Source organism: Leopardus geoffroyi, chromosome A2 (assembly GCF_018350155.1).
Source record: "Leopardus geoffroyi isolate Oge1 chromosome A2, O.geoffroyi_Oge1_pat1.0, whole genome shotgun sequence".
NCBI lineage: Eukaryota > Metazoa > Chordata > Mammalia > Carnivora > Felidae > Leopardus > Leopardus geoffroyi.
Window position 1 is genome coordinate 14,625,527 of NC_059331.1, and position 26,654 is coordinate 14,652,180.

The following is a 26,654-nucleotide window of genomic DNA, read 5'->3' on the forward strand; positions in this document are numbered from 1 at the left end:
TGCCTATTCTGGATATTTCATATAAATGGAATCATACAATATATGGTCTTTGTGTCTGGCTTCTCTCACTGAGCATAAAGTTTCCAAGGTTGGTCCACATTGTCATCATGGACACTGTTTTTTTTTTTTTTTTTTTTTTCATAACCCTTGATGTGTATATTTATATATTTGTATATACTAGTCACCTATCTGTCCAATAGAACTTTCCACTATTTTAGACTTATGCTGTCTAATGAGAGCCACCAGCCACATGTGGCTACTGAGCACTTGAAATGTGGCCAGTATGGCTGAGAAATTCCTTCTTTAATTATATTTAATTTGAATTAATTCAAACGTATATAGCTCCCTGCTGTAAGAGGCTGGTGCATGGGAAGGACCACAGCTCCGGTCTATAGCAGCACCCGAGAGACAGGCTGATTACAATCAGAGGCCAGGGGCGCCTGGCTGGCTCAGTTGGTAGAACATGCAGTTGTGAGTTTAAGCCCCATGTTGGGCATAGAGCTTACTTTAAAAAAAATATCAGAGGTGGGGCGCCTGGGTGGCTCAGTGGGTTAAGCATCTGACTCTTGGTTTCGGCTCAGGTCTTGATTTCACGGTTCATGAGTTCGAGCCCCACATCCAGCTCTGTGCTGACCGTGCAGAGCCTGCTTGGGATTCTCTCTCTCCCTCTCCCTCTGCCCTTCCCCTGCTTGCACTATCTCTGTCTCTCAAAATAAATAAATAAGCTTTAAAAATTCAAAAAAGAAATCAGAGGCTTGATTCACAAGTCGCCCTGAAACTGGGGGACCAGAAAAGGACACTCCAAGTAACTCCCCAGCTCTAGGAGATCCACTCTTAGCACAGCTGTAAGGAAACGTACATGAGACTCAGCCTCGGGTACAGCCAATCAGAAAAGGGATTGGAGTTCCAGATGAAGTCACACTAGAGCGTAATTGATAATGGCCTAAAGAATAATTATTGTTGGGATAAACCCAACCATAAGGCTGGACCTACAGATCATGAATTTGCACAATTGCAACAGACCGGACTAGGTGATGAGGAAGGGGAACAAAGGTAAAAAAAACCTCCTGGGCTGGGGGCGCCTGGGCGGCTCAGTCGGTTGAGTATCCAACTTCGGCTCAGGTCATGATCTCACGGTTCGCGAGTTCATTTGTGAGTTCGAGCCCTGCGTTGGGCTTGCTGCTGTTAACGCAGAGCCTGCTTTGGATCCTCTGTCCCCATCTCTCTGCCCCTGCCCCACTTTCTCTCTCTCAAAAATAAATAAACATTAAAAAAAAAAAAAACCAATAAACAAAATAAAACCTGCTGGGTTACTTGAGCCTGACAGCTCCTAGCCAGGCCAATGAACAGTGGTCAGGAAATAACAGCGAGTTCCCTTATGTTATGTGTTATTTCCATTTACTGCTCTGAAAGGCAGCTGTGTGTGCTCTCGCAGCACAGAGAGGGTTCCTTGGCCCAAAGCAAGTCTGGCCAAGCCGGGTCTCTGGGACTTCTCATTCCTCAGCAGACAGTAAGAACTGACCAAGGTATAGACATGCGCTTGAGACCAGCACAGGGGACAGTGACAGCACTGAGAAGATAAAACAGGCCTCTCTGAGTGAACCGCCCAGCATTCCAGGTGGCTTTTCAGGGCACTTCCTATGCACACGGGGTCTAAGTTGCCCGCCCATCCACCATCCAAGGTCCAAATGCTTTTACAGAAGTTGGCACTCAAGTTCACTTGGAGGCAAAGCCTGACCCAACCAGGGTGTAAGAATGTTCCTGTCTGGTGCTAAATGTCACCTTTGGAATGCAGGCTCTGCCCCAGAAGTCATCAACACAACGGTGCCTAAATCCAAACAACTCTGAATCCTGTAAAGCATCTAGCCCCAAGGGTTTCAGGAAAGGGACTGGGCTAGTATTTGGTCCTCTCAGCTGGATTCAAAATTCTCTAAATACGGTTTATTTTGTTCTCTTAGGACAGCTCCTCTCGACACCAAGAACAACGGCTGTCTCAAGGGAAGGATTCGGGAAGGACGGCACACTCCTAGGGTGTTGCTGGTGTTCAGAGGCCTCTGCAGGGAGGGACACCCAGACACCCCTGACCTGGAAGATGTGCCAACGTCCCTCCCACAGGCCAGAGGAGACAGTGGGAGGCAGTGAGGAAGTGAGGCAGTGCTTCCAGGAACGTCTGCCAACACAGGGTTTACACAGAGGATGGCTTTCTCTTCAGGATGATACGAAGTCAGGCCCCAGGCACTCAATCTTCCCGAACCTCATAAAATGAACAGGATGAAAAGGATTTCAATTCATAGGTATCAGTCACCAGGAACAGTTCTCCATTCAACAAAAACCTAAGGACAGTCCTAGAACGCAGCGCATCCTAGGCCCCGCGCTCACTGGAGGAGACAGATGGCAAAGCCCCAGAGCCGTCATGGACGCAGTGAGACCAGCGACGCACAGACGGCACTTGGAACTGGTGGGTGCAGGCTGTGAGGCACAGGACGGGTTCCCTTTCTGAGCCAGGACAGGGTGTGGAAGGGGGGCACACAGCCCGGCTGTGGGTTACTGGGGTGCGACCTGTTCTCTCCAGAGGTTCACTCTGATCATCCATAAAACAAGAGGAGAGTCAGCGTCTGCTCTGAGCTGCTAGAAGGTTCAGGAGATAATGCCAGGAAGCTCAGAGCTGACTGACTGCAACCCATACTCCATCAATGCCTACTGGGCTTTAAACGCTCTGCACAAGTGGCGCCTGGGTGGCTCAGTCAGTCAAGCGTCTGAGTTCCGCTCAGGTCATGATCTCACAGGTCGTGAGTTCGAGCCCCGTGTCAGGCTCTGTGCTGGCAGCTCAGGGCCTGGAGCCTGCTTCAGATTCTGTGTCTCCCTCTCTCTCTGACCCTCTCCTGCTCATGCTCTTTCTCCCTCTCTCTCAAGAATAAATAAACATTAAAAATATATTAATAAAAAATAAGTAAATAAACAAATGCTCTGCACAGTTTTTGTCTTTACCCTAAAGGCCTCTTGCAGACTTCAGCCAGAGGGGAATGTGAGGAATGTGGGTTAAACCAAGAAACAGTCATGCTCTGTCCCTGCAGGAGGAGTCCCAGAAGGCCTGGCTCTCAGGATCACCAATAACGTGGTGACCCACTGGTGCCAGTGTGCGGCATCAGGACACTGAACGGTTTTCTTTGGGCTAATACTGGGTCGTTCCTGTCCCAAGGTTGGGAGAAGCTGAAGCAGAACTGAGATCTTGTTTACTTTCCTGCCACTCACATGTTGGACGCACAGTGATCCCACGGCTGCACTTCCTAATCATGAGAAGAGAGATTTGGCCACACTGAACTTGACAATCCAGCCAGACCATGTGGAGCCCGGCTCGTGGCAACTGCAGATAGCTTGCACTTTCCCAGGTTGAGCAGGGCTGCCCCATTCACGTGCAACCATGTCCCCAAATGCATTACGCACCCCAATGTTTGAGCCAGTTGGTGGAAAGGAAGCCTGATTTTCTGAAGAATGCCCAGATCTGATGTGTGTGGCTTATGCTCTGAGCCCCATGGCCTCCTTGGGACTCAGCCTAGGGTAAGTCAAAAGCCCCAAGCATGACCTCTGCAGACTGGAAGGATGGGACAGGTGATAGCATGGTTTAAAACGGACACCTCAGCTTGTCCTGGTGGCAGTAGGTATCAGTCCTGTCTTTTTCTCTTGAAACTGCAGAGTTTGAACGTGACGGACAGCTGCCCTCATGTCCACACGTACAGAATCAGACGGAGCAAAAAAGATGTGCCCGGACCGCACACCTCCCAAGAACTGGTTTCCTGTTCAGTTCCAGCACCCCACAGGCAGAATAAACATCATCAAGAACTAAAGCTTGCTGACATCACGGTTGATGGAATTACTTTTAAAAATTGTTTTTATGGTGGGGACTGAGGGGTGAAAAGGGGTCCAAGTTTGGGAGGAGGATTGGGTATACATGGGGGGCAAGGAACAACTGATTGAATATGTAAAAGTACCGGGGCGCCTGGGTGGCTCGGTCGGTTAAGTCTCCGACTTCGGCTCAGGTCATGATCTCACAGTTCATGAGTTTAAGCCCCACGTTGGGCTTGCTGCTGTCAGCGCAGAGCCTGCTTGGGATCCTCTGTCCCCCTCTCTCTCCCCCTCCCCCACTTGTGCTGTCTCAAAAATAAGACCTAAAAAACAATAAGTAAAAGTACTCCGGATACCGGGAGCAGAAATCTAATTGTGAGGAAACATCAAATCAACCCAAATGGAGGGGTCTGCCTGTGATCTTCTAGACGGCCAAGGTCATGAAAGCCAAGGAAAAACAGGCTTGTTACAAATGGAAAAAGACCAAAGTGACATGATATGTAACATGAGATCCTGGCCTGCATCCTTTTCTATAAAGGACATTACTGGGACAACTGAAAAGCTTAAATAAGGTCTGAGGATTCTATGCTAGTGGCGTTATCAATGTCATTCCCTGACTCTAAGGGATGGCCCCGGGGGGAAACAGGAGAATGTCTTATTCATTGGAAACACACTCAGGTAAGTGTGCAGGGGTCACAGGGCATCATGGCAGCCACTTATTCCGCAACAGTGCAGGAAGAAAATATATTTGCACTGTTCTTGGAACATTTCTGTAAATCTGTGATTATTTCAAAATAAAAAGTTAAACACACACAAGCAACCTATGAGAACAAATGGAGGCCACTCAAAGTACAAGGGCTTTGTAAGCCAAGCAGAATAATAGCTTCTGGGTTACAAAGTGCACTCAAAGGTAAAGGAATCAGGGATGAAACATAGCACAGGCTGGCTTTTATGAAAAAGGAAAGTGGTGGTAAAGACAACAGAGAAACCGTTGACTATTACCTGGGTTGGTAGCAATACCATGAAGATCCATCATGAAATATTTCTTTGTTTTGTTTTGTTTAATTAAAAAAAATTTAATGTCCATTTATTTTTGAAGGAGAGACAGAGTATGGGCCCGTAAGGGGCAGAGAGAGAGAGGGAAACACAGAACCCGAAGCAGGCTCCAGGCTCCGAGCTGTCAGCACAGAGCCTGACGCAGGGCTCAAACCCACGAACTGTGAGATCATGAAGGAAGTCAGATGCTTAACCGACTGGGCCACCCAGGCATCCCTATTCAAATTTTTTTTTTTTAACGTTTATTCATTTTTGAGAGACAGAGAGATAGAGCACAGTAGGGTGGGTCAGAGTGAGAGGGACACACAGAATCTGAAGCAAGGTCCAGACTCTGAGCTGTCAGCACAAAGCCTGATGCAAGGCTCGAACTCACAAACCGTGAGATCATGACCTGAGCTGAAGTTGGACGCTTAACCAACTAAGCCACCCAGGTGCCCCTAATTTTTTTTAATGTTAGAGAGAGAGAGAGACAGAGACAGAGCATGAGCAGGGGAGGGGCAGAGAGAGAGGGAGACACAGAATCCGAGGCAGGTTCCAGGCTCTGAGCTGTCAGCACAGAGCCTGATGCAGGGCTTGAACTCATGAACCGTGAGATCATGACCTGAGCTGAAGTCGGATGCCTAACCGATTGAACCACCCAGGTGCCCCATGAAGTATTTCTTTGAACTAATAGGGTTCCCCACCAATGTCAGTCCCACCAAATGACTGAGCAGTTCTCAGAGTGTGAAGGTTGTAGATGATAAAGACTGAGGAATCATCACAGATCAAAGGAGACGGAGACAGGATGACTAAATGCAATGTGGGAGGGTGGACCAGAGAAAAGGCATCAGGGCAAAGACTGGGGAAATCCGAATACAGTCTGTTGGTCAGTGCAAGAACACTGTACCAAGGTTAATGTCCTGGTTTTGATCACTGTGCTACGGTCCTCAAGGTGTTGACGTTAGAGGAGGCTGGGAGAAGGGTATAGGAGAACTCTCTTGCCATTTTTCAACTTTTCCGCAAATCTAAAATTAATTCAAAATAAAATGTTTCTTTTTTTTTTTTTAACAAAAGGACTGGCAGTGGCAGAAGACTTCCATGGGGATTACTTTGAATACTTAAAACAACTAAAATCAGGGACGCCTGGGTGGCTCAGGCAGTTGGGCAGCCGGCTTCAGCTCAGGTCATGGTCTCACAGTCTGTGAGTTCAAGCCCCGCGTTGGGCTCTGGGCTGACAGCTCAGAGCCTGGAGCCTGCGTCCAACTCTGTGTCTCCCTCTCTCTCTGTCCCTCCCCTGCTTGCTCTCTGTCTCTGTCTCTCTCTCAAAAAATAATAAACATTAAAAAGCAAAAACAAATAATCTCATTAGTATTCTACTTTTCTAAATCTATCATCTTTTCTTTAAAAAACTTTTTTTACTTTGAGAGAGTGAGTAGGGGAGGGGCAGATAGAACGGGAGACAGAGGATCCTAAGCAGGCTCTGCACCGCCAGCACAGAGCCCGACGAAGGGCTCAAACCCACAAACCGTGAGATCGTGGCCTGAGCTGAAATCAAGAGTTGGGTGTTTAACAGACTGAGCCACCCAGGTGCCCCTCATCTTTTCCTTTTCCAAAACAATGGAATGCCACAGTGCCTCTTAGGTCTTCCTTAAGAACAATGCAGCTGCTTGTTACTCATTGGCAACACTATCTCTCCAGTTACAAACTGCAAAATTAATCCATGCGATACACGGATACATCAAGAAAGCAGGGCACTGATGAGACAGAAAGGACGCATCTGGACCGTCTACTGCCAGAGAGAGACGTGACAGGCAAGACGGCCCATGACATGCGTCAGGCCGCGTCAGGACCAGATCAGAGGGCGCATGATTGTCATGGTCCTGGATCCACAAAAAAAAAAAAAAAAAAAAAGTCTTCTCAGTGGCCTACCTGTCTTTTCCTTGATCTCACAGAGCACACTGAAGAGAGCAGGCTTCATCCGATGGCAATTCAGGGCATGCTTTCTGAAAGGGAAACAACAGAAGAGAGTGTGAGAGAGAGAAGAGTCATCCTGTTCAGGGAAGTAAAGATCTTTCACATTGACCCTGCCGGTTCTGTTGAAAATTGCTCTTACGAAGTGACAGTACAAAAGCATTTCCTACGACTTTCATTTTGTAAAATTCAAATGGAGCAATACACAAATATTCAAAACATTTCCTTTACATGTGTGTTTTTTTTTTTAATGTTTATTTATTTTTGAGAGAGAGAGCACAAGTGAGGAAGGGACAGAGACAGAGGGGACAGAGGACCTGAAGCAGGCTCTGTGCTGGCAGCAGTGAGCCTGACGTGGGGCTTGAACTCAAACTCAAGATTGTGACCTGAGCCGAAGTCGGACACTCAACCGCCTGAGCCACTCAGGTGCCCCTCCATGAAAAATTTTAAACAATGCAAATTTAAATAATGCAAATAACTTGTCAAGGACTACGAACTTTGGGGGCACGTGGGTGGCTCGGTAGGTTAAGCATCCGCCTCTTGATTTCGGCTCAGGTCATGATCTCACTGTTATGGGATCGAGCCCCATGTCAGGCTCAGTGTGGTGCACAGAGCCTGCTTGGGATTCTCTGTCTCTCCCTATCTCTCTGCCCCTCTCCCCTGCTGTGCTCTCTCTCTCTCAAAACAAACATTAAAAAAAGAACAAAACAAAAAAAAAAACAAAAAAAAACAACAACAACCCTACGAACTTGCAAGATCCAGTGATTTCAAAGCTGTGTTCACACTATTGCCCTGTCCTGGCACTTTGATGCATAAGCAGAAATGCCAGCCATCCTACCCCAGTGTCCTGAGATGTTAACTTAGTTGGTGTTTACTGAGCAGCCTCTATGTGCCATACACCATTCCAGTGTCACAGACACAGACAGATGAGGTTCCTACCCGCATGGCAGTTAAGAGGGAGGGAGTGAGAGACACCAAACGCACACACAAACGAGATAACCACGAGCCACAGCAGGTGCATTGTGGCAACAGACTAGAGTGATGGGTAGAAGGCTTACTGGAGTTTGAATGTCTCTGATGTGACCTCAATGCTGAGATCAGAATGACAAGCAGTCAGGCAGGAAACGAGAGGCTGAAGAGAGTAATAATTTAGATTGAGGAACCAGCCAGTGCAAAGGCTAAGTGAGAACACGCTTGGCTTTTTAAGAGACCAGGATGCTGTGGAGTAAGGGGTGAGGGAGAGAGCCAGGAGGTGAAGTTAGGCAAGGGGGAGTCACCTAGAAGAGCCTTGTCAGTCAGGGGAACAACTCTGGCTTTTGTTCCTGGTGATGGGAATGGTGGTTGGCAGAAGAATGGCTCCCAAAGATGTCCATGTGCTAATCCTCAGAATATGTTACACTGGAAAAAGAACTCTGTGGCTGTGATTAAGGTTAAGGACCTTGAGATGGGGAGATTAGCCTGGATTACCCAGATGGGCCCAATCTAATCACACAAGTCCTTAAAAGTGGACAACCTCTTCTAGCTGTGTTCAGAGAGAGATACAGTGACACGGAGTCAGAGACACTATGCTGTTGGCTCCGAAGACAGAGGAAGAAAACTACAAGCCAAGAAATGCAGGTGGCTTCAACAAGCTGGAAAAGGCAAGGAAATGGACTCTTCCCCTGTGGCCTCCAGAAGGAAGGCGGCCCGACTTCAGCTCAGGTCATGATCTCACAGCTTGTGAGTTGAAGCCCCGCAGCGGGCTCTGTGCTGACAGCTCAGAGCCTGGAGCTTGCTTCGGATTCTTTGTCTCCCTCTCTCTCTCTCTCTGCCCCTCTTCTATTCTCTCTCTCTCTCTCCCTTTTCAAAAATAAACATTAAAAAAAAAGTTTTGGGGTGCTTGAGTGGCTCAGTCGGTTAGGTGTCCGACTTCAGCTCAGGTCATGATCTCACTGTTCGTGAGTTCGAGCCCCGTGTCAGGCTCTGTGCTGACAGCTTGGAGCCTGGAGCCTACTTCGGATTCTGTGTCTCCCCCTCTCTCTCTGCCCCTCCCTGGCTCACACTCAGTCTCTGTCTCTCTCAAAAACAAACAAACATTTAAAAAAATAAATAACAATTCAGTGGCTTTTCGGAAATTCACAATGTTTAATCATCACCACTGTCTATTTCCACAACACTGTCACCACCCCCCTGAAGAAATCCTGTTCCCATTAGCAGTCATTCCCCATTCTCCTCTCCTCTCACCCAGCAACCACCAATCTTTTGGTCTCTATCGGTATGTCTCTGGACAAATGTCTCCTGGACATTTCATATAAATGGAATCACAGAGTATGGGACCTTATCTGCCTTTCCCATAGCATGTTTTCATGGTTCTTCCAAGTTTTTGTGTATCACTGCTTCATCCCTTTTTAAGGCCAAATAATATTCCATTGTATGAATAACTTTTGTTTGTCCATTTATCAATTGATGCACTCTTGGGTTGTTTCCACTTTTGGCTATTATGAATAATTCTGCTATGAACATTCACGCATAAGTTTTTATGTGAGCGTGTGTCTAGGGAGAATTGCTGAGTCATATGATAACTGTTTAACCTTTTGAAAAAATGCCAAACTTTTTTTTTAATGTTTACTTATTTATTTTTGAGAGAGAGAGAGCAGGGGAGGGGCAGAGAGAAGGGGAGAAAGAGAATCTCAAGCAGACTCTATGCTGTCAAGTGCAGGGCCTGATGCAGGGCTCGATCATGAACCATGAGCCAAAATCAAGAGTTGGACACTTAGAGGTGCCTGGGTGGCTCAGGGGGTTAAGCGTCTGACTTCAGCTCAGGTCATGATCTCACAGTTCAAGGCCCATGTCAGGCTCCTGCTGTCAGCACAGAGCCCACTTTGGATCCTCTGTCCCCCTTCCTCTCTGCTCCCCCCACTCTCGCGTGTTCTCTCTCAAAAATAAACAAACGTTAATAAAAAAAAAGAGCTTGACACTTAACCGACAGATCTACTCAGGCGCCGCAAGGAAATGCCAAAATTTTATAAAGTGGCTGCACCATTTTCCATTCTCATCAGCAACTAATTAAGATTCTAATTTCTCCGCAACCTCACCCAAACTCATTATTGTCTTTTTTACTATAGCCACACCAGGGAGTGTGAGGCAGTATCTCATTATGGTTTTGATTTATATTTCTCTAAAGACTAATGACATCGAGCATCTTTTCAGGTGTTCATCGGCCATTCTTTTTTGGGGAAATGTCTATTCAAATTCTTTGCTCATTCTTTAATTGGGTGATGTCCTTTTTATTGTTGAGTTGTAAGTGTTCTTTATATTTCCTGGATACTAGACTCTTTTTTTTTTTTTTAATTTTTTTTTTTCAACGTTTATTTATTTTTGGGACAGAGAGAGACAGAGCATGAACGGGGGAGGGGCAGAGAGAGAGGGAGACACAGAATCGGAAACAGGCTCCAGGCTCTGAGCCATCAGCCCAGAGCCCGACGTGGGGCTCGAACTCACGGACCGCAAGATTGTGACCTGGCTGAAGTCGGACGCTTAACTGACTGCGCCACCCAGGCGCCCCATAGACTCTTAATATATGATTTGCAAGTTTTTTCTCGCATTCTGTGAGTTGTCTTTTTACTTTCTTGATAGTGTCGTTGGAAGCACAAAAGTTTTTCATTTAGTGAAATCCAACTTATCCATTCTTTTGTTGCTTGTGCTTTAGGCATATCTAAAAAACCGTTACTTAATTCAAGGTTATTAAGATTTATGCCTATGTTTTCTTCTAAGAGTTTTACAGGGCCTTACACTTAGGTATTTGATCCATTTCATTTTTGTATACGGTGTTAGGTAAGGGTTCAAATGCATTCCTATTTTTTGTTTGTTTGTTTACTTTTGGGAGAGAGAGAGGAGCTGAGAGAGAGGGAGATAGAGAATCTGAAGCAGACTTGGAGCTGTCAGAGCAGACCCCAGTAGGGGGCTCAAACCCACAAACCATGAAATCATGGCCTGATCCAAAGTCAGATGCTTATGACTGACCCCATCAAATTAATTCCTTTCCATGTGCAGATCCACTTTTCCAGACCATTTGTTGAAGACACCATTCCTTCCCCACTCAACGGTCTTAGCACCCTTGTAGAAAATCAATTGGCCATATATATATATATATATATATATATATATATATATATATATGGGTTTATTTCTGCATTTTCAACTCTATTCCATCGATCTATTGCCTATCTTCAAGTGAACTGCATTTTTATTTTTATTTTTTTTTCAACGTTTATTTATTTTTGGGACAGAGAGAGACAGAGCATGAACGGGGGAGGGGCAGAGAGAGAGGGAGACACAGAATCAGAAACAGGCTCCAGGCTCCGAGCCATCAGCCCAGAGCCCGACGCGGGGCTCGAACTCCCGGACCGTGAGATCGTGACCTGGCTGAAGTCGGACGCTTAACCGACTGCGCCACCCAGGCGCCCCAAAGTGAACTGCATTTTTAAAAGATCACCGCGGCTGCTCTGAGACCAGAATGGAAGGCAAGGGGTGGAATGCTAGTCTGAAGGCTACTACAGCTGGAATAGTCCAGAAATACTGCTGGCTTAGTTTAGTTATGGTACTAGACATAAAATGCAGATAGATCTTGGGCTGCCTGGCTGGCTCAGTCAGTGAAGCATGCAACTCCATCTCGGCGTCCTGAGTTTGAGCCCCATGTTGGGCATGGAGACTACTTTAAAAAAAATAGGCATGGGGCGCCTGGGTGGCGCAGTCGGTTAAGCGTCCGACTTCAGCCAGGTCACGATCTCGCGGTTCGTGAGTTCGAGCCCCGCGTCGGGCTCTGGGCTGATGGCTCAGAGCCTGGAGCCTGTTTCCGATTCTGTGTCTCCCTCTCTCTCTGCCCCTCCCCCGTTCATGCTCTGTCTCTCTCTGTCCCAAAAATAAATAAACGTTGAAAAAAAAAATTTTTTTAATAAAAAAAAAAAATAGGCAGGTCTCTGACTACAGCAATGAAATCAACAGGACCTCCTGATAAACTGGTGTGGGATTGGGGGAAAGAGGAGATTCAAGGATGACTACTACTAGCTTTTGCATGAAAGGAGACACCATTAACTGCCACAGGGGAGACTGGAAGGCAGCAGGTTTAGGGAAGAAGGGTCTGGAAAGCAGAGCTGTGCTTTGATCGGGTTACACTTGAGATTGCTAGGAGCTACCCAAGAGGAGGTATCAGATAGGTAGCCAGGCACATGGACATGGCCTCAAGGTTGGAGATAAGCAATATAAAGATGGGGAGTCCTGGGCATAGAGGTGGCACTTTAAGCCACAAGATTTGAGGAAAGCATCATAAGGGGTAGAGAGAAAGGAGTCCATGCCCCAGACCCAGGCCCGTGGACTTCTAGAAGTCAAGCAGAGAAAAGCCTGCAGAAAAGACGGGGACCGAATTGCCAGTGAGGAGGAACCAAGAAAAACAGTTTCCAGGAGAAAAGAGCAATCTGTGAGAAATACTTCTTAGAGGAAAAGCAATAGAAGAATCCAGAAGAGACCTTGGATTTAGCCACAAGGAGGTCATCAATGACTCAGCAGAGGGAGAAGGTTGGGAGAGAATGGGTGGAGAAGAGGAAGTAGAAGCAGCAACCTCAAATAAAAGAGAGTAAAGAAACGCAGGAGGTGTTTAAAGAAAAGGTGTGCAGTATGTTTTGTTTTTCTTCTGTATTTTATGATGCTTTGACATCCTGGGGCCGGGAGAAACTGTCCCTCCCAGCACTAGCTAATTCCAGATATACCAAACAGCTTGCCTGAGAGCACGCCTTTCCTGCAAATCCAAATCCTAAGCCCATATGCCTAACCACCTTCTTTATCTACCTCTCAGCACCGGCCAACACTCCTCCTGCCCTAAATTTCCAGATGGCCAGCTAACAATTAGCGACCGCTGCTATCGCCCAGAGCCCGCCATAAGTATTTACATTGCCCAATCTTTTTTTTTTTTTCAACGTTTATTTATTTTTGGGACAGAGAGAGAGCATGAATGGGGGAGGGGCAGAGAGAGAGGGAGACACAGAATTGGAAACAGGCTCCAGGCTCTGAGCCATCAGCCCAGAGCCGGACGCGGGGCTCGAACTCACGGACCGCGAGATTGTGACCTGGCTGAAGTCGGAAGCTTAACTGACTGCGCCACCCAGGCGCCCCTACACTGCCCAATCTTAAACTTGCTCAAACTCACCTGCCCTGGTTTGCCCATTCCTTCCCTTGGAAATCACACTAAAGATTCTGAGCCATGCTTTCCCTGCACTCCTTCTTTCTCCTGACGGACTTGGGTGCTTCCCAGTATGGCCCTGCCTCCTCCCCTGGGGAACTGTAAGTAATAAACTTCTTTCAAAGTTGTCTCTATGTCTGTCATCTTAACTTGACTAATTAGAACAAATCCCTGCGGCGCCTGGGTGGCTCAGTCGGTTGAGCGTCCGACTTGGGCTCAGGGCATGATCTCACGGTCTGTGAGTTCAAGCCCCGCGTCGGGCTCTGTGCTGACAGCTCGGAGCCTGGAGCCTGCTTTGGCTTCTGTGTCTCCCTCTCTCTCTCTCTGCCCCTCCCCTGCTCATACTCCGTCTCTCTCTGTCTCATAAATGGATAAAACATTAAAAACAATAATAAAAAAATAAAACAAATCCCAGCTACAAATCAAGATGCGGGGGATAGTCAAGGGACGTTTTTGGTGGTTGTTCTTTGTTGTTAAAGACAGGAGACACTTGCACATGCTTAGACACCAAACAGCCAGTCTAGAGGGAGAATGTGATAACACAAGAGAGTGAGCATAATTGTAATTGTAATGGTGTGTCTGTGTGTCAAAACTTCTGCGAACTCTGAGGAAGTACCGTGCCATCTGTTTTAACATTTGCTGTTATTGTGACTTTAAATCTCGTAATGCTATCATCTAAATACCCATTATTAAAAGACACTGCCAAGGCTGGATAGTGTACCTGAAAATTGGTAACTTCATGACTGAAGTCAAACATGATGAAAGCTACGAGGAAGGCCAGACATCTGCCACAGCTCCCTACATCGTCAGTCTACAGGAGCCTCCTTGTTTCTAGGTGCCTTCCAAATTCACCACGCACTCCCCCCTCCCCGTGGGATGCCTTTCAAAAGGCTAGAGTTGGGGTGCAGGAATCAGGTCCCCGTCTCCGAACCTCAAATGTGAAAATGTTTGTGGGGGTTGAAATTTGATCTTCTGCAAATCTAAACCCAAATATTAATCTTTCTTATGCAGTGCACGGTAACTGATCACACAGGATATGCAGCCTGGAATGTTTTCCTTCTATGGAAGCAATAGTACCATTAATGAAATGGATTCCAGCTAGAGCTTGTTATCTTCTGTAAATGTAATTCTAAAAATGCGAGGAAAGAAAATGAAGTCAGCCGTTCTGCTTCCTAAAGGGAACTTCAGGAATGTTTATCCCCAGCTCAGTTTTCTGCTTAATAAAACATCGTATTGCAGATACAGGTATAAAGTAACTTAAAAAAAATTTTTTTTAATGTTTATTTTTGAGGGGGTGGGGCAGGGGCAGAGAAAGAGACACACAGAATCTGAAGCAGGCTCCAGGCTCTGAGGTGTACCCCCAACGTGGGGCTTGAACTCATGAACCACAAGATCATGACCTGAGCCAAAGTCAGACGGCTCAACTGACTGAGCCACCCAGGCAGGCACCCCTAAAGTACCTTATAATGCACACAAAGTAATTTCACAGGAGTTTTTGTGGTTTATTATGAAAAGTAAACAAATGTCTAAGCTTTGGGCATGACCTTGGCCTAGAGGTGATCAAGCAGCTGACAGCAAACCATCAATGACGATGTAAATAAAGTGGGGACAGTCCAGCACATTCACAGCATTACCAAAGGGGATGAACTTATGTGATGGACATTCTGAAGGTGACTCCCAATGAGTATAATCCTCTTTCCTTGTTCGGGCAGAACCTGTGACTTGCAAAGTGGCAAAGATGATGATACAGTCTTTCCCATGCTTATGTTACATTATCTACAGCTCCATCTAAGCGGACTAGACAGCATCACCTGTGGGCCCTGAAGCCAGCTGCCATGTGGTGAGAGCTGGTGGCAGAACTACAGGTAGCCCCGGCTGTCAGCTAGCAAGAGAACAGGAACCTCAGTCCCATAACTGCAAGGAACTGAATTCTGCCAACAATCCCACAAGATGGAAGAGAACCCTAAGCTCCAGACAGGACCACAGCCCAGCCAGCATCTTGACTATAGCCTTGGGAGACCCTGAGCAGAGGTCCCAGCTCAGCTGTGCCCAGATTCCTGACCCATGGAAACTGAGATCACAAATGTTGTTTCAAACCGCTAGGCTTACTTTTAAAAAATTCTTTAAGGGGCGCCTGGGTGGCGCAGTCGGTTAAGCGTCCGACTTCAGCCAGGTCACGATCTCGCGGTCCGTGAGTTCGAGCCCCGCATCAGGCTCTGGGCTGATGGCTCAGAGCCTGGAGCCTGTTTCCGATTCTGTGTCTCCCTCTCTCTCTGCCCCTCCCCCGTTCATGCTCTGTCTCTCTCTGTCCCAAAAATAAATAAACGTTGAAAAAAAAAAAATTAAAAAAAAAAAAATTCTTTAAAAAAAAAGAGGGGAGGCACCTGGGTGGCTCAGTTGGTTAAGCATCTGACTTCAGCTCAGGTCATGATCTCACGGTTCGTGAGTTCAAGCCTCGCATTGGGGTCTGTGCTGACAGCACAGAGCCTGCTTGAGACTATCTCCCTCTCTCTCTCTCTCTGCTCCTCCCTGACTCACTTGCTTTCTCTCTCTCAAAATAAATAAATAAACTTCAAAAATTCTTTAAAAAATACCACTAGGGGGGAGCCTGGGTGGCTCAGTCAGTTAAGCATCTGACTTCGACTCAGGTCATGATCTCATGGTTTGTGGGATCAAGCCCTGCATCAGGCTCTGTGCTGACAGCCTGGACCCTGCTTCAGATTCTGTGCCTCCCTCTCTCTCTGCCCCTCCCCCACGCTGTCTCTCTCTCTCTCTCTCTCTCTCTCTCTCTCAAAAAAAAAAAAAAAAGAATAAATGTTAAAAAAATAAGTAAAGATACTTTTGAGGCTCTTTCTAAACTAAATTAAATTAAAAGAAAGCAACACTGTGAATATCCTTTTAAAACCAATGCTAAGAAATCTGTAGCAAAACTGAGTCATATAAGAATCACTCCAGAAAATGAAAGCACAGAGGTTTATCCTCTCTAACCTCATTTATTCAATATTTATAGGACTTTTATTTTGGAACAACTATATGCTGGTCACTATATCAGGAGAAAGGAACATGGAAATGAAAAGAACATAAGCCACATTCTGGCTTCTACTACTGGTATATTATAGCTCCTAATTTTAGCTGGAACTTACTTTTACTTTTCCAAATTATGGAACAATCTACTTTCCTTAACAAGGTATCATTTTAAATTACCAGGGAATTTAAAGATTTACTGAGATTTATTTTTTTTTTCAACGTTTATTTATTTTTGGGACAGAGAGAGACAGAGCATGAACGGGGGAGGGGCAGAGAGAGAGGAAGACACAGAATCGGAAACAGGCTCCAGGCTCTGAGCTGTCAGCACAGAGCCCGGTGCGGGGCTTGAACTCACAGACCGCGAGATCATGACCTGAGCCGAAGTCGGACGCTTAACCGACTGTGCCACCCAGGCGCCCCAAGATTTACTGAGATTTAAAGATATACTGAGATATATTCTTCTTCATAGAACAGGATACTTCTTGAAAAATCTTCCCTAAGAGCAATAATAATTCTAATGCCTTAACCAAAGATGGAATCGGATCTCCTTAATTATTCTCATTTCTAGAAAGATTTGTTCAGCTGACAAAAACAGTCAACAATATTATGTACCTCCCAGAGACAGACCTAGGTACAGAACAAAAATTAGAAGACATGATGGGGTACATGGGTGGCTCAGTTGGTTCAGCATCCAACTTCGGCTCAAGTCATGATCTCATAGTTCGTGAGTTCGAGCCCCACGTAGGGCTCTGTGCTGACAGCTCAGAGCCTGAAGCCCGCTTCGAATTCTGTGTCTTCCTCTCTCTCTGCCACTCTCCCGCTTGCACCCTCTCTCTCTCAAAAATAAATAAACATTGGGGCGCCTGGGTGGCGCAGTCGGTTAAGCATCCGACTTCAGCCAGGTCACGATCTCGCGGTCCGGGAGTTCGAGCCCCGCGTCAGGCTCTGGGCTGATGGCTCAGAGCCTGGAGCCTGTTTCCGATTCTGTGTCTCCCTCTCTCTCTGCCCCTCCCCCGTTCATGCTCTGTCTCTCTCTGTCCCAAAAATAAATAAACGTTGAAAAAAAAATTTAAAAATAAAAAAATAAATAAACATTAAAATTTTTGTTTAAAAAATTAGAAGACATGAATTTTTTTTTTTAATTTTTTTTTTCAACGTTTATTTATTTTTGGGACAGAGAGAGACAGAGCATGAACGGGGGAGGGGCAGAGAGAGAGGGAGACACAGAATCGGAAACAGGCTCCAGGCTCTGAGCCATCAGCCCAGAGCCCGACGCGGGGCTCGAACTCACGGACCGCGAGATCGTGACCTGGCTGAAGTCGGACGCTTAACCGACTGCGCCACCCAGGCGCCCCAGAAGACATGAATTTTTAAGTAATAGAACTTCGATGGAAAGCCTAGAAATTCACAGAGGGTCCCAAGTTCCAGGAAGGAACAGCAGCCCAGGACTCAGAGGCCAGCATTTCAAAATAAGGTTCTCTGTAACAGTGAAATTGGGAAAAATCAATCCATTAACGGAAGCCATCAATCACTGGTAAAGGTCACTCTAAAAGCAAACACAAAGGCAAAAAACCAAAAATGGTTAGATGAGTCGGGGTTGAGATTATATATGGATATCCAAGGTCAACCATGGAAATTATTACAGTAATTTAGCAAAATGAAACCTTGGATCAGGAGCCAGTTTGGGCACTAAAAAAAAGGGGGGGGGGAATTCTTTCACATGACACAAGAAAACAATCTGCAGAACTTGAATAAAGGAATGACCTTTAAAATGAATAAATTTAAGTCTGTGAAAAGCTCATTATAATGTCCTTATTTCTTAATTTGTCCCTGGACTGGTTACAGTCAATACTACTGCTAAATTTCTTACTCAAAACCACAACTTCTGGTCTCTCCCCTGCTCAAAAAGGTGGTGTGACTTCTCACTGCCTGCTTTAATCAATTCTAGCCCCTTAGCAAGGCATTCAAGGCTCTTCACCAGCTTCTCTTTGACCCTCTCCCTCCTCTGTACTTGGGGAAGTCCTACTCCTCTTTTATGTGCAAGACTCTGATGGGTGGCCTGTCCCATCCTGGATTCCTTACTCCTCCCCTGCTCCATTCCCTTTATTTATTTTAAAAAATTTTTAACCTTTATTTATTTTTGAGGGGGAGAGAGAGAGAGAGAGAGAGAGAGAGACAGACAGAACATGAGTGGGGGAGAGGCAGAGAGAGAGGGAGACACAGAATCTCAAGTAGGCTCCAGGCTCTGAGGTGTCAGCCCAGAGCCTGACGCAGGGCTTGAACTCATGAACCATGAGATCATGACCCCAGCCAAAATTAGACACTTAACCAACTCATCCACCCAGGTGCCCCTGTGAAACTTTTCTAAAATATTCTGCATGTTGCTTTACTTAATAAAACCACTTCAAAAGGGATTTTGCTGTGACCTTAGATTTTAGATAGCTTTTAGGAAATTGTTTTAAAACCAACAAAATTCAACTCTTAGGGAAAGTACTCCAAAGACAGCAAGACTTTCCTTTGGCACTAGACCAAGCCAAGCTAAGCATGTTAATCCTAAGAGCAAAGCTAAAACCTACAAGCAGGCTAAGAAGAGAGTGCTGTCACTAAGTGGGTGGGATCTAATGAACCTTCTTAAGATTGATGAAAAGAAAAACTTCAACCCTGAAATTCTACTTCCCAGGTTTGGACAAGTAGATCCCATCTGGCTAACACTATCTAGCTTTGGGAAATTCCAAACCATAAATTCCTCCTCTGACTCCCCACATGCTTTGAACAGGCATGCTGAAAACCAAATGCTCACTGACATGCATTCCAGAACTAGACATGCATTCCAGAACTAGAATACTAAATACAGGGACATAGATCTTTAGAAAAGGGGCACACCATTCAGTTGACAGTTTATGCTTTGCCACTTGTGTAAGTTCTAAAGATAGTCAAAATTAGATCTTTTTTTTTTTTAACGTTTTTTTATTTATTTTTGAGACAGAGAGAAACAGAGCATGAATGGGGGAGGGGCAGAGAGAGAGGGAGACACAGAATCGGAAGCAGGCTCCAGGCTCTGAGCCATCAGCCCAGAGCCGGACGCGGGGCTTGAACCCACGGACCACGAGATCGTGACCTGAGCTGAAGTTGGACGCCGAACCGACTGAGCCACCGAGGCGCCCCATAGATCATCTCTTTTTATTTAACAACTAAAATTTAGTCCATATTATAGGCAATGTCAATCTGCAGAAATACTGGAGGAATTAAGAAAGTCTACAAATTTCTACCAGTAGAAAATATCTAGCATGTCGTATATGTAAAAGTCAAATTAAAAAATTCAGGGCACCTGGATGGCTTAGTTGGTTAAGCACCTGACTTCGGTTCAGGTCATGATCTCATGGTTTGTGGGTTTGAGCCCTGTGTCAGGTTTCCTGCTGACAGCTCAGAGCCTGGAGCCCGCTTCAGATTCTGTGTCTCCCTCTCTTTCTGCCTCTCCCCGACTCGCCCTGTCTCTGTCTCTGTCTCTCCCTCTCTTTCTGCCCCTCCCCCACTTGCCCTCTGTCTCAAAAAATAAATAAATATTAAAAAAGAAAAAAAGATGGGGCGCCTGGTGGCTCAGTCAGTAGGCATATGACTTCAGCTCAGGTCCCAATCTCATGGTGAGGGAGTTCGAGCCCCGTATGGAGTTCTGTGCTGATAGATCAGAGCCTGGAGCCTGCTTCAGATTCTGTGTCTCCCTCTCTCTCTGCCCCTCCTCCGATGGCACGCTGTCTCTGTCTCTCTCTCTCTCTTTCTAAAAAATAAACAAACATTAAAAACATAAAAACTAAATAAAAGAAAAAATTCAGAGAGGGGTGCCTGGGTGGCTCAGTCGGTTAAGCGCCCAACTTCGGTTCAGGTCTTGATCTCATGGTTTGTGAGTTTGAGCCTCACATTGGGCTCTGTGCTGACAGCAGAGTCTGCTAGGGATCCTCTGTCTCCCATGTCTCTCCGCCCCTCCCCCACCCATTCTCTCTGTCTCAAAATAAACTTTAAAAAAGAAAAAATTCAGAGAAATCTCTTCCTAAGAAAAATTATGAAGGTCTTTAATTGGAGTAGTACCTGTTATGTTGCCTAAAAGCCAACTTCTAAATGTGATCTTTATAGTTTCAAATACATCACCCCATATACCAAATTGCCTGCTTCTAAACAAATACAACAGTGACCATTCTCCATCATATCTTTATTCACTATATATAAAGGGTTTTTGCCCTAAGAACCTATTCCCATCCCCCAGCAGTCACTTGCTATTACACTCAAGTTCTACAAACACAAATCTGGGCTGTGGTTTTTTTGTTTTTAATTTTTTTAATGTTTATTTTTGAGAGAGAGACAGAGAGTGAGCAGGAGAGGGACAGAGAGGGAGAGAGGGGGACACAGGATCTGAAGCAGGCTCCAAGCTCTGAGCTGTCAGCACAGAACCCAATGCAGGGCTCAAACTCACAAACCGTGAGATCATGACCTGAGCCGAAGTTGAACACTTAACCAACTGAGCCACCCAGGCACCCCTGGGCTGTGGTTTTATAGACACTATAAAGGAAATACAGAAACAACCCTGGAACTTCCACAATCTGATTTCCTTAGGTTGAAAATGTAAACAGACCCTGAAACAACAGGGTGTTATGGCCCCAAGCCAATATTTTCATTAAGAAGAAAAAAAAAATCAACTATTTCCTGAATTTTGTTCATTTTGAATGTTCTTTCCATATTAAGTAGGCAAAACAATGCTAATATGTGACCCTTGTGATTAATTTAAAATCCATTATGCCCACCAACACAACTTAGGCTCCAAAATAAATTCATTTGTCAGATTAACCAACTACTATGTAAACTGATTCATGAAAATAGGAATAAATGGGACACTATTATCTCCACTCTTGAGAGCCCGACCTCTCCAAGTGTGCTTTGGGATCCAATGCACTGGCACCCTTGGGAGCTTGTTAGAAATGTGGACTCTTGGGGCGCCTGGGTGGCGCAGTCGGTTAAGCGTCCGACTTCAGCCAGGTCACGATCTCGCGGTCCGTGAGTTCGAGCCCCGCATCAGGCTCTGGGCTGATGGCTCGGAGCCTGGAGCCTGTTTCCGATTCTGTGTCTCCCTCTCTCTCTGCCCCTCCCCCGTTCATGCTCTGTCTCTCTCTGTCCCAAAAATAAATAAACGTTGAAAAAAAAAAAAAAAAAGAAATGTGGACTCTTGGGCTCCATTGGGACCTGCTACATTAGAACTTCCACTGCAATAAGGTTCCCACAGAAACTTTCTCCATGTCCAGCCTGGGAAGAACTGCTCTAAAGCACCACTATTCAGTATTTTCTGCAATTTTGGAAATGTTTTCTATCTGTCCTAATATGGTAGCCACTCGTTACATGTAGCTACTGAGCACTTGAAATGTAGCTAGTGTGACTGAGAGACTGTTTAATTTTACTTAATTTTAATTCATTTTAATATAAAAAGACACATAGAGGGGCGCCTGGGTGGCTCAGTCGGTTGAGCGTCTGAGCATCCGACTTTGACTTAGGTCATGATCTCACGGTTTGTGGGGTCAAGCCCCACGTAGGGCTCTGTGCTGACAGCTCAGAGCCTGGAGCCTGCTTCAGATTCTGTATCTGTCTCTTTCTCTCTCTGCCCCTCGCCTGCTTGCACTCTGTCTCCGTCTCTCTCTCTCAAAAATAAATAAACATTAAAAAAAGTTTTTTAATAAAAAATAAAAATAAAAGACACATAGTGAGTGACTACCACATTGACTGGTACAGCTATCTGGGGAGTCAGTGTGTACCTACAAGCAAAGGGTCAAGAAGTGACCACTGCAGCCAAACCCGCCAATCCAGCAACACATAACACAATTCACGCAGAACGACTTGAAGGCCAGTCCTCTTCAGCTGCCTCTCCCAGAACATCAGGTATGGAGCATGAATTTCCAGTAACATTTTTTTTTTTTTTTTAATTTACTTTGAGAGAGAGAGAGAGCACAAGTGGGGGAGGAACAAGAGAGGGACAGAGAGAGAATCCCAAGCAGGTTCTGCACTGTCAGCACAGGGCCTGATGCGGGGCTCGAACCCATGAACTGTGAGATCATGACCTGAGCTGAAATCAAGAGTTGGATGCTTAACTGTCTGAGCCACCCAGGTGCTCCTGGAGAATGAATCTCCAGATGACACTGTGACCATTCTGCTTCCTTTCTCCATCAGGTTTCCAAAAATTAACCCCTCAGCTCTAGAGTTTTCATACTAATTTCTTAGAAATCTCACTACTAGATAAAAAAGGAGTCGATCAGCCTTTAATAAGAGGCAGCTTCCTGGCTCTGAGTCCTGAGGATCCCCGAGGGTATGGTACCTGAACAAACCCGTGGGGGTGGGGAGTGGGAGAGGGCCCAGAGCTTGCAACAGATTTTTATAACTCAAACACTGGGTAAAGACCCTGGGAGGAGGGAAGAATTTTGGAGCCTGACAGTCTTGACAAAAGAGCCCTCATAATAACTCTCATAAACCCCTCATAAAGGTAGTCATAGAAGCAAATGAAATAGCCTATGTAGAAACTGTAAAATGTTGTAAAATTTATTATTATAAAAAAACAAGGCTATGCATGATAGAGCAAAATAGTCAGAGTGCCTGGGTGGCTCAGTAGGTTAAGCGTCTGACTCAATTTCCGCTCAGGTCATGATCCCACAATTCGTGGGAGAGAGCCTCATTTCGGGCTCCGTGCTGACAGTGCAGAGTCTGCTTGGGATTCTCTCTCTCTCTCTGCCCCTCTCCCTGCTCAGGCTCTCTTTCTCAAAATAAATAAATAAACTTAAAAAAAAAAAAAAAGACAAAATAGACAAACCTTGGCAAATGAGATAAAATTTTCCACCTTACTGGTTTCATACAAAAAAAGGGGCACCTGGCTGGCTCAGTCGGTAGAGCATGTGACTCTTGATCTCAGAGTTGTGAGTTCAAGTCCCATGGTGGGTATTGAGATTACTTAAAAATAAAATCTTAAGGGGCGCCTGGGTGGCTCAGTCACTTAAGCGTCCAACTTCGGCTCGGGTCATGATCTCACGACTCGTGACTTCAAGCCCGGCGTTGGGCTCTGTGCTGACAGCTCAGTCTGCTAGGGATCCTGCTTCGGATTCCGTGTCTCCCTCTCTCTCTCTGCCCCTCCCTGTTCACGCTCTGTCTCTCTCAAAGATGAATAAACTTAAAAAATTTTTTTAAATAAAAACAAAATCTTAACAAGAAAGAAAGAAAGAAAGGAGGACATCATCAGTAAACAGTTCCAAATCAGAAAATGCAGAACTGCCCCTTCTCGAGGAAGAGCTTAGAATATAGCTGAAGGTCAGAAGATCATTCAAGAAGACTGGTTATCCCTCACGTAGTAGAAAGTACCCAGTTGACTCAGGCTGAATCTAAACTAAGACAGTATATTCCAAAGTCCCCACACTCCACTATCTGTGTAGCCCAGAGGAAGAACAATACACAGTTCACTATTCTAAGACTATTCAGCTACAATGACAAAATGAACAACGCACAAGCACTTGCAGCTGCCTTTGAATAATGAAGGTTTAAGGAGAGTAGGTGTGCTTTCCCTCTTTAAACACACCTGTGGGGCACCTGCGTGGCTCAGTTGATTAAGCATCCGATTTCAGCTTAGGCCACGATCTCATGGCTCGTGGGTTCGAGCCCCACATCGGGCTCTGGGCTGACAGCCTGGAGCCTGGAGCCTGCAGCCTGCTTCGGATTCTGTGTCTCCCTCTCTCTTTGCCCCTCCCCTGCTCACACTCGGTCTCTCTCAAAGATGAATAAATGTTAAAAAAAAAAAAAATTAAAACAAAAACAAAACATATTTGTGGTGACCAAATAGTTTGAAAGGGCCGCACATCTGAGATGAAAAATTCTTTCTTGCTAGACAGTTGAGCTAAACTGACTCCAGGGCCTATGAAGGGGTCAGCAGGGGTACTGAGAGAGGGCAGGGTCAGAAAGACTTGCAAAAGCCTCACCAGTTGCCTGATCAGGACAGACAAGATGTGTTTCCCCTCTTGAGTTGGTCATCTACCAGGCTGCAGAGTTTACTATGAGGAAAAGACCCACCCAAGTTGTTTGCTCCAGAGTAGAACTAACGTTGCACTTGCGGACTGAAGACTGTGTCTGGAGTTGAGTGACTTTTAAATGACTTGGGTGAGTTCAGGTAAAGGCTACATCCAAAGAAACTGGGGCAGATCTGAAGCTACCAAGTCTCAAAAGAAAAGCCCCAGGGGCTTTTTACCTCAAAAAGAAACCAGGAACCACTTATGCAACAATCAAGTTGTCATGCATGTATAATGCCTCACTATTCAATTTGCTAGTCTTAAAAGAAAAAAAAAAAAAAAAGCTGCCTTCAAGATTAACAAGGAATGGGGTGCCTGGGTGGCTCAGTCAGTAAAGCATCTGACTTCAGCTCAGGTCATAATCTCCCAGTTCATGGCTTCAAGCCCCGCGTCCGGCTCTGTGCTGACTGCTCAGAGCCTGGAGCCTCCTTCAGATTCTGTGTCTCCCTCTCTTTCTCTGCTCCTCCCCCACTCACATCTGTCTCTCTCTCTCTCAAAAACAAATCTATAAATTTAAAAAGCATTTAAAAATTAAAAAAAAAAAAAAAAGGATACGAGGGAAGAGGGGTGCCGGGGTCACTCGGTTAAGTGTCAGACTCTTGGTTTGGGTTCAGGTCATGACCTCATGGTTTCATGAGTGCTGAGTTTCGTAAGTGCTGAGAGTGCAGAGCCTGCTTGGGATTCTGTCTCTCTCTCTCTCTCTCTCTCTCTGCCCCTCTCCCACTTGCGCTCTCTCTCAAAATAAATAAACTTAAAAGAAAAAAAAAAGAATAGCAAGGAAGAGGCGGCTGATTGCACGCCATTCTAAAGCCTATCTAGGGGAAGTCTGGATTGCTATAAGAAAAAAAAAAAAAAAAAAACAACCCAGCAGCCATGGGGCTGTGATAGGGTGACAGATGCTTGAGGAAGGCCACACCTGAGCAGAGTTCACTCCTTAAGCAGCTCCCTACCTAGAAGAGAAGGAACTCAGGGAGCTCCACAAACACCCAAAGCACTGCCTCTGTGGTTCCTTGGGTGTGAAGAGCCCATTTCCCCCTCCTCAGCTTTCCCAGAATCTTAAGTGCCACAAACTTTACTATATGCTCATTGTGCACAGTCCTGGGAATACACAGGAAAATATGACAAAGCCTCTGCCCTCAGACTAGCCTAGCAGACAGGGGATCACACAAGGGCACCCTCTCCAGGCCCAGCTCTTTTTTTCCAGGTGTCGGGGATCACCTCTATTCAGTGCACACCCATTACGACAACGATTTATAATTAGTCTCCCACACCCCCAACTTCTCAACGAGTTCTGATGGGGCAGAGAAGGTCTTAGCCATCTTGGTTTTGCCAGCACCTAGCACATTGCCCCCCAAAGCAGAATGAACATAGGGAGGTGGGGGAGAACACTCTTAACTTTCCAGATAGAGGCTAGGAACCTGCAGAGCGTGGACGATCCACAAGAAGCAAAGGAGACAAAGTCTGACGAACAATGCATGCCATATCCACCTTTTCTTCGCCTCCTCCTTCCCGTGGCTGCTGTTCACTTGGCTTTGGCATAACCCCTCCTCACTACGCGGCTCCACTGACTACACAGTCCATACCACCAGACCCTGGCCCCATCCTCAGGGACCACCCTTCACCCCAAAGAATAGGCCCCATTCAACGAGGCCTCATCCTCCAAAAGGACTTCAGTCTTTCCTATTTTCTAATAACTTGAGAAGGCCCCAGACACAACGGGCTGCCTTGTGAAGCAGATGCTACTACTCCTCACTGGCTGACAAGCGGTGGGTGGAGGGAAATAGGGCAGGTGGTCTTAAACCCGCGGTGATTTTTCCCACTGCAACTGAAAGAAAATCCAAACTCCTTCCTGAGACGTGTAGGCCGCGTGCGATCTGGTTCCAACCTCGCTCCGAACTGAACCCAGGACTTTCAGTCTCTGGCTGCGTTTTCTTCCAGCTCTTTCTCACCTTGAGCTCTCTGAAAGTGCTGTGTCCTCTACACCTGACTTTGCACAGGATGCCGTCCCTTTTCTTAGACTTCCTCTCACAAGGTGGACTTAGTTTTTGCTACTCACTTTCTCTTCCTCAAACTATGAGCTTGAGAGCAAGGGCTACGTCAGCATCCAGCTGGGTGTCCCACACATAGTTAAGTGTCTAATAAAACTTTGCTGATTTAATAAAACGGAGGAACCGCCATCCCTCCACCCAGCTCCCCCACCATCCTTTTTTTCTGGATGGTTCCCACACCAAGTCACCCCCATCACTTGCAACCTGAGTCCCACTGCCCACAACCCACTCTCCGTTATCTGCCTTCACAACTTCCCACCTCGTAAACCCCACGAATGCATCCATTTAGCTGTCCATCTCTCGGCCCTTACACCCCCCATCTCCCCTCTTAACCCTTTACATTCCATAAACCCCAAAACTGCTTTTCACCATATACCTCCCCATCCACAGACTCCCCTTAAACCCATCCCTCTCGCCCCAGGACAAGCTCCTAAAACC

At 46.0% G+C, this 26,654-nt stretch overlaps 1 protein-coding gene across 2 annotated transcripts in view; it reads right to left on the minus strand.

Moving 5' to 3' along the window:
* The window catches only part of PBX4 (PBX homeobox 4), a 44,439-nt gene that overhangs the window by 17,276 nt on the left and 509 nt on the right, over positions 1-26,654 (minus strand). The window contains exons 2-3 of one of the 2 annotated variants that reach the window (XM_045492565.1): positions 26,118-26,246; positions 6,808-6,881 (exon numbers count right to left, since the gene is read on the minus strand). In XM_045492565.1, coding sequence (XP_045348521.1) covers positions 6,808-6,856 — 49 coding nt within the window. In that variant the 5' untranslated portion in view covers positions 6,857-6,881; positions 26,118-26,246. The remainder of the gene's footprint in view (positions 1-6,807; positions 6,882-26,117; positions 26,247-26,654) is intronic. The other variant, XM_045492564.1, reaches the window with a different exon arrangement.